General features: G+C 42.0%; 1 protein-coding gene across 4 annotated transcripts in view; it reads left to right on the plus strand.

The window, feature by feature from the left end:
* Positions 1-13586, plus strand: part of PLEKHM3 (pleckstrin homology domain containing M3) — a 93781-nt gene that overhangs the window by 27073 nt on the left and 53122 nt on the right. For all 4 annotated transcript variants that reach the window (XM_027678286.1, XM_027678287.1, XM_027678288.1 and 1 more), the window contains 2 exons: positions 443-1378; positions 13262-13407. In XM_027678286.1, coding sequence (XP_027534087.1) covers positions 443-1378; positions 13262-13407 — 1082 coding nt within the window. The remainder of the gene's footprint in view (positions 1-442; positions 1379-13261; positions 13408-13586) is intronic.

A 13586-nucleotide genomic window follows, 5' to 3' on the forward strand; every position in this document is an offset into this window, starting at 1 on the left:
CGGGAAGAGAGGGTAAGGTGTTTTGATTTGTATGTGTTTCTCGCTGTCAAAATCTATTTTAGCTGGCAATAGATTACTTGATAGTATTGTCCACTTCTGGACTAGGTTCTGGGAGACTTGCAGTGTTTTGTTGCTCTGTTACTATTCTCCTGGATAATCTCAGGAAAATGACTTTGTTTCTCTGTCCTTATGTTTCCCCGTTCCCTTTTTGTAGAGTGTTTTAGTATCTCTGGGTAAAAAAGTGCTGTATTATCTTTGGCTCAAATGTAGAGTTAGTGCTTGTGTTTGATAATTATAACCTATTAGTTGAAGGCTGAATCTGTGATCTTATCCTCGGATATGCCCTGTGTAGGTAGGAGAGGTGTATAAGCCAGAATGATGCAGCGATTTGAGACAATTAAAAAAATAATTAATGGTAATGTTCTCATTTTGTTTCTTCCAGAACACAAGCCAGTGTTCCCAAATCTCCTGAAGAAGGGATACTTAGAAGTTAGAAGAGACAATGACAGCTACTGGCAAACCTGTTATGCTGAGCTCTCCCCATACAAACTGTACCTGTATTGCTTGGACAGCAGTGGCAACCAGACTCTTCCCACCGTGTATCCACTCATGCGTTTTCAAAGGGTCACTGTTACTGGTGGCATTGAAACCAAGGTGGTGGACACTGTCCTGTCAGACAGCTCACAGCTACAGCTGAAGGCAGAGTCCTCCTGGGAGACACTGGACTGGGGACAGAAACTCTGGGAAGCAGTGCGTGCTTCTGTGCCTGCTTTCACGAGACAGCAGGAGAAACTGGAGAATATGCCAAAGCCTGAAAATAACAGTGACCTTTCTCAAACCAATGGATTATTAGAGAAGCCTATGGAGTTCTTCCTGTCCATGAATTTGACTGAAAACACTAAAGAGTATCAAAATATTCTCAAATCAGGGACTCTTTACAGGTTAACTGTCCAGAATAACTGGAAGGCATTTACTTTTGTCTTGAACAGGTCTTATCTCATGGCATTCCAACCCGGTAGGCTTGATGAAGATCCTCTGCTGAGCTACAATGTCGACGTGTGCCTATCGGTGCAGACGGATACTCAGGATGACTGTGACTCTTGTTTTCAGGTCATTTTCCCCCAAGATGTCCTGCGCCTGCGTGCAGAGACTCGTCAGAGGGCCCAGGAGTGGATGGAGGCATTGAAAGCAGCAGCCAATGCTACTAGAAGTTTAACTCAGAACCCACAGGTCACACTTAGGAACAAACCCGGAGATCGGCCCTTGGGAAGTGACCTTAGAAAGAGCAAGCGCCAGTCTGTGACCACCAGCTTCCTCAGCATCCTGACCACGCTGTCTCTAGAGAGAGGGCTCACAGTTCAGAGCTTCAAGTGTGCAGGTAAGCAACCAGGCTGCAGCATCTGCACCTACTCACCTTCTGTAGGAAAAGAAAATCACTTGAAAGAGCATTTATATATTCTAGCAGCACACAGCTGTTCCCTGCCTCTCACTGTGGCCATAGTAAAATGTGTATAAAATGTGGATAAAAACCTATGGGATATTCAGAGGTTCATCTGCTTTTGATGACTAATGCTGAAAAATTAGATGCTGCACATAAAGCATTACATGGGCTAGGGCTGCCTTACAGGGTGGCTGAGCTGTTTTCTTGATTCAGGACACTGTAAAGGTGGTCCAGAATCACTGTAAATTTGTCATCTGACTCTAGTCCTAGGCAAGATCATGATTTTATGCAGTTTGGGAATGAAGTGAAAATAGAGAGGATGTGTGTGAACGCAATTCATTGTCATTTTACTTTAGCAAGAGCACCTGTGTGGAGCAAATTTGGGCACCTTATGCCTAAACTATAGTCTTTGGCTCGCTTTAGTTACACTCCCTTCAAAATTGTCCACTCTATTAGAAACAGCTCTTTTGGAGGGTTTTTCTCTTGTGATATGGGAGCTGTGAGGGTCCTGCCTCCTCCCCACTCTGCTCTCGGGTGGGGGTCTCCTGTTGCTCTGGAACCACACCTGACTGGGGATGTCTGGGTGGGCCCAGAACCTGCTGGCTGAGCCCCAGACGTACTGGACCGCCCTCAGAACTGGCTGTGGGTGCCCAGCAGGTCATGTTCCTGCTCATCTCTCCACAGTGCATGGCACCCACCTGGCAGCCAGAGCATTGTGAAGGTTGGCCTCAGCCTCATTGCAGTTATTGATTTGGTCACAGTAGTTGGGCTTCTGCCTGAATTCAGGTCTGTTCTTGGCCACATTTGCATGACTTTATGTCAGTTTTTTCTAGGAGTATTTATGTGCCAAACTACTGCTGAAACTGAGGGTGCCTGGATCTTGTGGTAACTCTTGATTACCTGAACACTACTGGGCAATGGTCATGTCTTAACTTTAAGGATAGTTGTGAGAGTGAAAACTGCAGGGAGACTCTGCAAATGACTCGAATAAGTATCCCCGAGATAGGTCCAGCCCAGTGTGTTACCCAAGAGACAGCCTTGTGAAACCCAAGAAGACAGCAGAATTAACTGCCTCATTTTAAGGTAGTGTCCCAGGTGACAGTAAACCTATATTCCTTTCTCTTAATTTATTTTAATTCAAAGCTCAGTAGAGGAAAATTTTTTAAATTTTGCTTCATTCTCTGACTGAGGTCCAGGAGAGTTTCAAGTGAACGTTTTTGCACCGTTCCCGGCGTGGGCTGCTGTTTAACCCAAGGGGCCTGCTGGTGGTAATTACAGCTTGCAGACACCGAGAGCAGTTTTCCCCGGGGTTGCTGGGAGGGGTGTGCTTGGATAAAGATGAGGAGGGGGGAGGAAGAAAAGTTTTGCTGTGAATTCTTCAGCCATTTAGTGCAAATTCCTGTAATTACCGTCTTTGTGTCCTGTCCCAATGGCACATAATACAGCAGAAGCCTTTCCTAATTGAGACCTTACAGGAGGTACAAATCCCTCCTTTGTTCAGCCTGACAAATTAGTGCCAGAAAGTGGCAAGGTCCGAGTGGGAATCAAAGGCAAGCAACACAAAGATGGAACTTAAGGCTACAGTAATAACCCTCTCTAGTCCTGCAGGGGTGGGAGGGAAGGAAAAGTAATGACCAATGAAAAATGAAGGGTTTTTTTGTTATAAATTCCCTTGACATGACAGCACCTCTGGGCTGCTTTATTTATTTAGGAAAAGTGATTAAATAGTAATACAACAGGGCAGACCATTGTCTCTCGAGCTACCCCCCTTCCTACAGACCCCTGCTGCCTTGGCTAATTGATTGACAATGAACCTCTGATAAAGAAGGTTGCTAGAAGGACCTGATGGGGACAGGCTTTTTTTAATTTATTTTTTCTTTGCAGTCTTTGTGGGGTTCCCCTCCCTGATTTTTTTTTTTCTGTTTGAAATGCTCTCTGCATCCCCCTTTCCTTTTCTCCCTCAGTAAAAGCTTTTCAAGGAATTGCTCCCAGACAAACAGCTGACAAGCAGGTAGGGAAGAATGTGAATGTCTGTGCCTCGCTATTGACAAGTTTATCTTGGAGTCTGACTAGCACTTTTCAACTTGTGATATAAGCCAGGGCGGTGGTGTCAGATATAGTCATGGGGCAGGGGGGACAAACTGTTGATACACTGGAGTCAGAAGGGCAGCTTGAAAAAAGTTTTCTTTCACTTGATCAGCAGATACAAAAGCTTTTCCCACATTTCTAACTCTTTGTCTTACTACAGAGGGCAGGGCATTATTTCTCAAAAAATGAGTGAGTAGGCCACTGATTAACAGTGGAGAGACCGGTTTTTTTAAATACTTTTACATTTGCAGCCATTACTTATATTTTTGGCTTGGAACAGCAATACGTTTTGGAATGTGCAAGTTAACTTTTGGCACTTCAATGGCAGCGTCCTTTGTCCTTTGCATGTTCATATAACTGCGGGCTTGATCTTGCCCTGATGCTGGAGTACAGCAGCATTCCTGTGGGAAGTGTTTGGGACTCTGAGCAAGAGCAGCAGCTGAGAGCATTGATCTGCTCAGGTGAGACTTTGAGGGGACCTACCCCTCATCTTCAAAGGGATGTGAAGCGAAAGTTGCTTGCAAGTCCAAACTCGTAAATATCAGGTTTTATGATTTGTTTGTTGTGTAGGAAATGAGAGGTGCATCCTGTTAGGATGATTTGTTGGGTGGGGAATTTATTATTTTTGATATCTTTATTTCACCTGGATTAAGAGAAATCCCTGAACTGTTATCCTAAATTTGGGATCAGGAAGCTTCCATGAAAGCATGTCTTTGGCACATGCAGCATCTTGTAGACAGCACTAGCTGCTTGTGAGTACTTCGGTGGCTGTCCTGTCTTCCTGTTAGGCCATCTATGGGCTTCTGGGGAAAGGTAGGCATTTCTCCTGGAGGAACTCTCTTGGAGGTCTCTATTTCTTTGTCATGTGCCTTCACTTTTCATAGATGGAGAAGACAAATGGCCTCTGCCCTTTGCCTCCTGTTTTTACATAGCTCTTGTTCTTTAGATGTCTCTCTTGTTTCACCTTTTTTTTTTTTTTCTCCCTGTCCTTTATTAAAACAAACAGTTTTTCCAGAGAAGTCAGTTGTGTCTTCCAGGAGCTCTTTTTACTTAGACAGCAAGTCCTAATGGATATGGGAATTTCTGCCTTCTGCAAAATGTGCTCTGCACCCTTTCATTTGTCTGTGTCGTTTTCCTTGCTCCTCTTCTGGGGTGCCTTCTGTCTTCCTCCCTGCTTTCTCCATGTCTGCAGTTGCCAAAAGGATAAATACTGCTATTAGAGCTCCACTGACTTGCCTGGCTGAGCTGAACACTAGGTGCAGAGAAGCCAAGGTTAGTAAATGGGCTACTTCCTGAGCTTGCAGCCCTGTCAAATGGAGCAGCAGGTGGAAAGCTGTTGTTTTTCCAGGAGTCATTCTGCATCTAGTGCTGTGATAGTGTGTGTGGTTAGGGGACAGTCCAGTGCAACATGCTCAGCTCATGCAGCCTCTGCTCTAGCTCATGTCATTATTTTGAAACCAGCCCCCACTGCAGTAAAAGTAAATTTTTTTTTTCCCTTCAATGAAAATAAAGTATTTTTCTAGTAGCTTGCAAAGACAGCAAGTGTGATTTAAAAAAAAATAGCCAAAATAGCCAGGTGCAATATTGACTTTGTTCAACTTCTCCAAAAGCCATATAGTTGAAACTTCTCAAATATAGATAGTTGAGAAACATCCTTGAATTTAGGAAATACTTTGTGAACTGTCATCACACCCCCTTATTTGTAACATGTCACTGAAATAAAAATACTAGGGGACAAATCTTAGAATCTTATCACAATAATAAAATACCATAAGATCCTTTGGAAGGCTGTCAGCACTGTTGTCACATTTTCAGTCCGAAATAACAATTGTTCTCACCTGTCCAGGGCTTTTAGGATGGTGCCTTTTCTAAGTGCTGTATTTGTTTTGTGCTTGGTTTCATTTCAATTGATCTCTTTGTTCCAAGGCTTCAGCAGCTTTTTGCCTTCCCTGTATTTGAGACTCTGTGAAATCCCTTAAGAATGTGTTTTGCACTGTAAAAGTTTTATTGTTTAAGTATCTTCACTTTAGACCACAGTCTTCCAGTCTTGTATGTGACTTTCAGGCCCTGTTTCAATTAATTCAGAAGTATAACTTCCACTGCTAACAGTGGTATTTCTAAACTCATTCTTTGGTAGCCAGAACCAACTGAGCAGAAAAAAACATGCTGCTCTGGGAAAAACCCTGGAATGTGCACCGTGCATTTGCTTGGCATCAGAGCATCCATGCAGATGTGCTGCCTTGAGGGACACATACAGAAGGAAAATGTCTGCTTGAGGGTCCACTACTGTAGAAGTAGGACATTTGTTTGTGTGTTGGCAGGGCTCTCCCCCTTCTGTCACGTGCCAAAGCAGTGTATTATTGGCAAAACTATTACCTGTGGATCGAATCAGGGACAGTGTAAAAGAAATTGCAGAACCATCCAGAGTGTAACTGGTGGGAAGGGTTTAGGTTCTCTGTCTGGCCTTCTCCAATGTTTGTAGTCTCTGACACATATGTGTGTTGTGTAAATCTGAATAGTTCATGTGCCCAAGGTAGTGCTGTGGTAGTGACAAGTGACCAAGAAATTCAGCCAAAATAGCATCGGCAAAAATGCATAACCATACTTCCTGTGCAGTTGTTCCTTGTGTTAAAAGGGGATACAAAACCAGTTGTGTATTCAAACAGAAACAGAGCTGCTGTTTCTAGGTATGTTAGTGCTGTATCAAATAAATGAAACCTGGCAAACCAGGTAAATGAGTGAGTGGTGCAGGGGTAAGTGGCCTTCAAACTAACTGTGGAGCAGAAATGAATACTGAGTTAGGTAGAGACTCCTTTTGCTAAATGACCTGGCCACAGCTGAGGATCTGATCACACAAAAGGCTGGCCTGCACTTTGCTCTGTTCTCTGGTCTACCTTCTCAGTATATAGAATCAAGCATGAGTGTAATCAACTGTAGGAATGGGAATAACCATTATTAATTATGGTCACATTATCTCCTTACTCCTAGCTGGCAAGCAGACTTCAAGAGCTGGCCCAGAGAGTGTGTTCAGTTCCCATTTCTGACTAAAGAGCTGGTGAATTACTGAATCCTGCCAATAAGTCATTCCATGGTAGCTCCCATTAACTTCTGTCAGGCAGCACTTCAGAATCTCAGCAAAGCACCAGATACTGCAGAGAATGATCCTATAAGGGCATGGGGGAAAGAATACCAAATTAGCTTGAGGTGTATGGTATTCTTCCTCTGCTGTTGTCCTGGGAATGCGGAGAAAGGATTTGGAAGCATGCAACAGGAGAATGTAAACTGGCCATGTGTTAAAAGAGTCACAAACTTTAACTATGTGTGAAGCATGTCTTCATAGCTGTTTGTAATTTCCTCAGAGCAAGTTCTCTGGGAAGAATGTAATTTTGACCTTTCTCAGAATTTGACACTAATGGTATAAGTAAAATCCTGGTGAAATTCAATTGGAGAAATACAATCAAATAAGAAGCTAGTGTCCAAATGTATAATTTTGTTGCTGCCATGTGACACACAGCTAGGATTTTTAGTCCTCATTTATTGATGAGATGTTGTTCTTGAATTATATATGTGAAGTGCAAACTTACACTTTAACTTTTAGTGGGTTTTTTTGGTGTTACATTTGCAGGCTTAACTTCTGTTTTATTGGGAAGGCAGAATTTAGCTGTGTAACCTGCAGCATGCTTGTATGCTATCTTCTAGAAAGGATAATACAGACATGCAGAATGTTGTGTACGCACACAAATGTGCTATCACCTTGTTTCCAACAGTGATTTTTTTTTTCTTGATTGTTCATCTTCTTAGCAAAAGTCACAGCTCTGTGTGTTCAGCATGACTGATGTAAAGGGTGTTGTTTACTTCACCTGCCCCCAGCCGTCTAAATATTGGATGTCTACACTAATCCAGTCTTTGCTGATTGGAAGAAAGCTTGGGTGCCTGGGGAATGATTAATCTCATCTGCCTTGTAGAGGTGCTCTGAGGCAGTGTGCCTGTGGGACATCTCCAGCAGGGTGGGATGGGTCAGTGGCCAGTCTCCCCAGTGAAGACTAGAGCCTGTAGCCACCAAACCTATGCTGGGTATGTGAAGTCAACTGAGCTGGAATATGTAAGACAGGAAAGACAGGGCTGTGCACTGTATCTTCAAATGGCACTAATGAAGTCGGGAGGTCTGTTATTTTAGTGCTTAGTTCTGAGCTACAGCTCGTAGTCAAAGTTTCACTGACTTGGAATGGTTGGTCCATCCTTTGGAGTCAATTTTTTAAAAAAAATGAGTCCGAGAGTTGCAGACTAGTGAACCCTTCCTTATTTCTGGAGAAGCTGATCTGGTTTACAATTAAAGTGGGATTTGTACATTACTAATAATATGGGTTTTATATGTTGCTTATGTAATTATAACTTGATAGGGTCAAACCCACATGGTTTCAACATGGAAAAATTTCCGACTTGTATCTGTTCAATTTTTGTTGTCTTTTAAAGTTTGTAAGAAGCTCACAAAAAAATATAGGCAAGTGGAGTAAAGTGTCAGACATTGCTTGGAGGTTTATAAGTTTTTAGTTATTTCTTTAGAAATAAAATTGCTTTAGAAAGAAAGTAATGGTGGAAAAAGGACAAAGGGTAATGAAAATTCAAACCTGCGTAGACATGAGGGAGAACTAAACTGGCTTGTTAGTGTGTCTTCCTTGGGAATCTGAGTTTTCCCATGGTGGAGTGAATTGGAATAGATGCACAGAAACACAAGGCAAGCAACAGAAATAATTCTCACTTTCTGTTTGTGCTGAGCAGATAGAGCAATGTTGTATGTCTGATCTAACACTGAAAATTTGTTGCTATGCTCCTTCTGCTTGGTCTGCTTTATGCCTTTATCAAGCTGAAAGCCTTTTGAAGTCTGTGGGTCATTTTCTTTTCTTCATATTGTATGTTGTTTCTAAATGAATTAGCTTCTAAGCTAATCTGTCACAGATTTAATTATAGCGCACAATCACAAGGGACTTGCTTTTTTCCTGATACCGAGCAAGGAACTTTATTGAATAAGGAAAACAGTTGTGTACTTGATTCTAATTTGATCTTGCAGTTTCTCAGTTTCATTGTGGAGCTACTGCAGTCTTTACTTACTAAAAGATTAAAGAAAAAGGTATCTGGATTTAAAGAGTGATTGTGTGTGTCTTCTGACCACAAGAATATGCAACACCCTGAAAGTGGCAGAAATTGTTTCCTGTGCTTCACAGAAGAGGAATTACATTCAAGTGTCTTGGATTCCTCCTCCATAATAGACCACCACCTTAAGTCAAGGAGAGAGTCCTGTTATAACTTTTTAACCTCATCTTCTGTACTACTTTCTTCCTGAAGTCTTCTCACTTGGACATGAGCCTCTTGATATTAATACTCCTGCTCTGCTCACAGACATGTTGTTGAGAGAGGTTCATCTGTGTCCAACAGCACTTTCTTGCTGTTATTTTTCCTAACCCCTATTTTCTTTCCTTGATTCCAAGGCTGTTTTGTTGTATTTTCTGTGATAAAAGGTTTGGGATTACTCCTTCCCTCACTTTGCTAACAATATACCAAAAACTACACTTCTTCCCTCTGTAGCTTGCTCTATAACATCCTTTATGTAGGGATGATTTTGGGTACCAGTAAATATTGTGGTATTCTCTTTGCATTAGACTCAGGGTTTGCCAGACCTTTGTACAGGTGTTATGTAGACAATATTCTGTGTGAGCATTAGGAATAGGTGAGAGATGCTGGGTGAAAGCTGTGCTGCTTTTTTCTCCCCCATCCTGTAGAAGGTGCTTTCTTTAGTTATGTAGGCAAATAAGTGTTTTCTCTATAAACATGGTCCCTTCCCAACCCTAAGCTATTTGTTGAATTGTGTTACTGATCTCTGAGATGATCAGCTACTTCTGATTATCCTGTTGGGAGAGGTGCTCAAGAGTTTAAAGCCAGGAATCAGTACTAGCTTTGCTTCTGGTAAACATGATGGCAGTTTATGTACCTGAATGTCCAGATGCAGGATTCCCAAGGGCAATAAGCCACTAGATATTCCTTCTTCCTCTTCCTTTTCTCTCATTCTTGCTCTGTTTTTTTCCATCTTAAAAAAACAAAGTACTGTAAGTGGTCTATGCCACAGAAATATGTTTGTCACACTACATCACTTTGAACTGCATAACTTCAAAGAAAATCAGTGCTTTGATAACTTGATTTGAAAGGGTTGTAGAAATAGCCATCATTATGAATCACAACAGATAGGAATGGAAAAGATGGTGATTTTCAAATAGCAAAGCTTGTAAGGTAGGGGAAAATGTAAGATGGGTGCCAGTGCCACATTCTCATCTAAAAAATCCCCAACCATACAACTGTATGTAGCTTTCCAGAATATGATTTCTTGAGGGTATGAAGAGGAATGAGAAACACTCTGTGTAAAAATTGTGTTTCTGAGGAGCAAGGAAACAAATGTGGGCTCAGGAAAGGGCTGTAGCGAGGGAGAAAGCAATGTGTGCTGCTTAGGTAAGAATTTCTTCCACTTTGTCCTCTTCACAGAACTACCCTTCCTGAAGATGAAGGGCATCCCAGATTGCTTGCTAAGACCCTCCTACCCCAGAGACCTTCTTTAAGTTCTTATGGGCTGGACATAGGGAGGAGGAGAGAAAGCCCCCCTCGCCCCCAGCACTTCTGTGTTTTGTCATTCCTCTCCTGAGAAAACTCTCTCCGTGGAGTGGAATGAGTTGCTGGCTCTAAGAGACTGCAAGAAATTAGGCCTTAAAATGGTGACTTCTCAACTGCAATTATTTTAGTTTAGGATGTTGGCAATTCAAATTGAACTTTAGTTTATTCTTGCCTTCAGTCTAACACATAGGAGTTAGGGCATTGAGACAAACTATCAGCTTGTGGAGTCTCAGAGGGTGCACAGTGATAGGTAAAATCCATCCTCATACCCAGACAAGTAAGTGTTGGCTAGTGGGGAATGTTTATATAGGTTTCAATGACACTGAGTTGGGAGATCTCATTTGCATTCAGACACAGCTTTACCACTAGTACTTCCTAGCTGATCCAAACACACTGAGCTAGAAAATACATGTCATTTAGTAGTCTCTGTTTCATCCAAGGTGAGGTAATGGCTGTATGTAAGGAAAGCTCAGGTTGGAGCTATTTGATATATACAGGCAGATGCTTCAGTGTTTTTTGGTGATAGGAAATTCAGAGGCAGCTCGGAAGGAGAAAGATTCAAACCCTTCACTTCTTTTAGCAAGGCTGACGCAGAAGAACATGCTGTACTGAGATATTGCTAACACAAACACCCTCTCTGAGGGCTTGTTCCCATTTAGTTTGGGAAAGGGGAATGTTTCCTTTACAGAGGGGCAAGATTTACCTCTGTGCTTTAAAAAACATGGACTCCTTAGCAACAGCTTGAATATCTTCTGCAAGCATCTTCCAGGGCTACTAGTCAGATGAGTGTCGAGTCAGACAAACAGGGCTGGTATTTCATGTCTCGTCACCTCTATGTATAAATGCATTTAAAAACATGAAAAAAAATAGTTCTATATGTACTACGTAGTACTGATACTGGGCTTACTAACAGGTGTGCCAGCTGACTTCGTAACAGCATAGTGGAGCAGGACTGCGTGGAAACTCTTTTAACTGACCACTGAGGAAACTGCTTTTTTTTTAAAAAAAAAGAAAAGAACATGACAGAAAAAATAGGAAAATGCATGTTTTGCACTGAGGAAAAGATGAAGTTGTTGGCTTCTAAGTTCTGATCCCAAGCCACAGTCATAGGTCATCTTTTTTTTAAGTAACACGCTGCTGAATTACTTGAATTTACTTTACCCTTATAAAAGTGATACCTGCATTCTTTCTGCCCTAAAATAGTGCTTTGCAAAAAGTGCTGCTAATATTTACCATACAAAAAAGTATTTCTACAATGATAATAGTTTACTTTAATAATGTTTGTGTTTTCTGTTTGATTATTAACTGAGATCACATGTTTGCATTATGTGTGTTGAGTTATGCCACTTAAGATACATGTTTATACTTATGCTCTGGTCTTATGAAGGGTAAAGGAGGAGACATTTAACATAACTATCCCTTTCATCAACTGACCTGTTTATATATTTGCCTTTTTCAAGAAACTGCGTATCCTCACTTCAAAAAAAAAAGGGAAGGGGAAGAGAGAGATGAGCACAGGACATGTCCCACACTGATTCACTTGACAGTGCGTATTGCAGAGAATCAGTGGCCAAATGGCTCTGGGGTGTGGAAGAGGAGGAAGTGAGCTAATTGTATTGGTCAGATTATTGTAATTATTTTGATTAGAGCAGAGGGGGCACGGTAACATCGGTTGATGTGAGGAAGGAGGAGTTCAATGTATGCCCAGGGTATCTGAGCTGCAATCTTTCCTCAAATCAGGGTAACTTCTACTGGGCAGAAAAGATGCCTCCAATGGGACAAGTTACATAATTACACTAAATCAGTTATATTGACAAAAGCCGTCGTCAGTTGACTTCTACCTGAAAAATTCTGTTTAACTAATACTTTTTCTATCAAAGTGATGTACAAGGATTCTGCTAATCGGCATTTCTAACCAGCTGCAGCAGAGACCATCTGAGCATACAGCACTTGCTGCAGCAGAGCTCTAGAGCTGTGGCTGTAGCTGTAAATGTAATATAGGAACACTGGATTTGAAGGAAAAGCAAAAATACCATAAAGTGTGCTGTATCAAAGAGGTGTTGTTAACAACCACAGACATCTTTTATCTTACTCAAACACTTTTAGCCTCACTTCCTGAGCAGGTTGTTTAATGTGACTGTGCTGTCTGTCTTTAACCATCCACTCTAATATTAATTGAACCTGTTGGCTCGTTTTAGTCACTATTGAAAGACAGGGGTGTCAAGCACATTCAGTTTTTATGTGTTTTGTGAAAACAGGTGGTCAGGTGAAGGAGAGCTCTGCATTAGTTCTTTCCAACTAAAGCAGCAGCTTTTGAATACATTGTTTTACCCCAGGGACTCCACACAAGAGGGCATGGGAAGAGGCAAGGGATCCAGCTGTGAAAAAAGTACAGGCAGACCTCAGACCTTGTAAGGCACAGGGTAATCCAATCGTACGGGAAAAAAAACCCTGCTGGAAACTGAGCTGTGTCACTGCTGCTAGTCAAGAACTACTCATTCTCAATGTGACTGCTGCTCACAGTTATTATTCATGGTCTGACTGTGGTTTGCCTTGGCTGTGCTAATTGTGTGGCTGAATCCTACCTGCCAAGTCAGCATCCCCTCTGGCTGTCAGCAGGAGCTGGCTTGCGCTCCTCCAGGCAGGCAGTGCCGGCCCATTCTGTTGTGGGGAAAATGGGAGCTCTCTGGAGCAAACTCATAATACTTCTGTGGTCTGCTGTTTTCTATCTAAGCTTCAGGGCATGGCTTTCAGATGGCCATGGCTTTCAAATGCCCAGTGTCTCAAAGTAAGTCTTGTGCTTTTGTTTCTTGAGAATTGGTAAGTATCCTTTGACTGCTGTCTGAACTCTTTGTCAAGATGCCCAAGTTAGTTAGTGTGTGCTTTTTCAGCACTAGTTTAAGAATACCGATATTTATTCCTTTATTTTTTAGGGAATGAGAAATATCTCATTGGTAAAATAAATGAAATTTTAAAAGGGTCTCAGATGAAGGAATAATTACTTTTCTGACTCTATCCTGAGTGTGTACCTCTGGCACGATGTACAAACCCAGACTTTTCTCCTCTCTTCTCTAGGCTGTCAGCGCTCCATAGGTTTGTCCAATGGAAAAGCCAAGGTGTGTAGCTACAGTGGATGGTATTACTGCAGCACCTGCCACGTGGATGACAGCTTCCTCATCCCTGCACGGCTGGTTCATAACTGGGACACTTCCAAATACAAGGTAATCTCCCTGCAGGTTGGTTTACTAGCACGTGAACTGAATTGCTCTTTAGATAGAAACATAGACATTTCAGCAGCCTGGAGGTTACAGGCATTGACTGCTAATACTGTCTTCTTTGTCCCTCTTGTCAGAATGAGTCACACTGTCTCAACAAGACAGATGTTTTAATCACAGTTTCC

This window comes from Neopelma chrysocephalum, unplaced genomic scaffold (assembly GCF_003984885.1).
Source record: "Neopelma chrysocephalum unplaced genomic scaffold, ASM398488v2 Primary Assembly neopelma1_44, whole genome shotgun sequence".
Taxonomy (NCBI): Eukaryota; Metazoa; Chordata; class Aves; order Passeriformes; family Pipridae; genus Neopelma; species Neopelma chrysocephalum.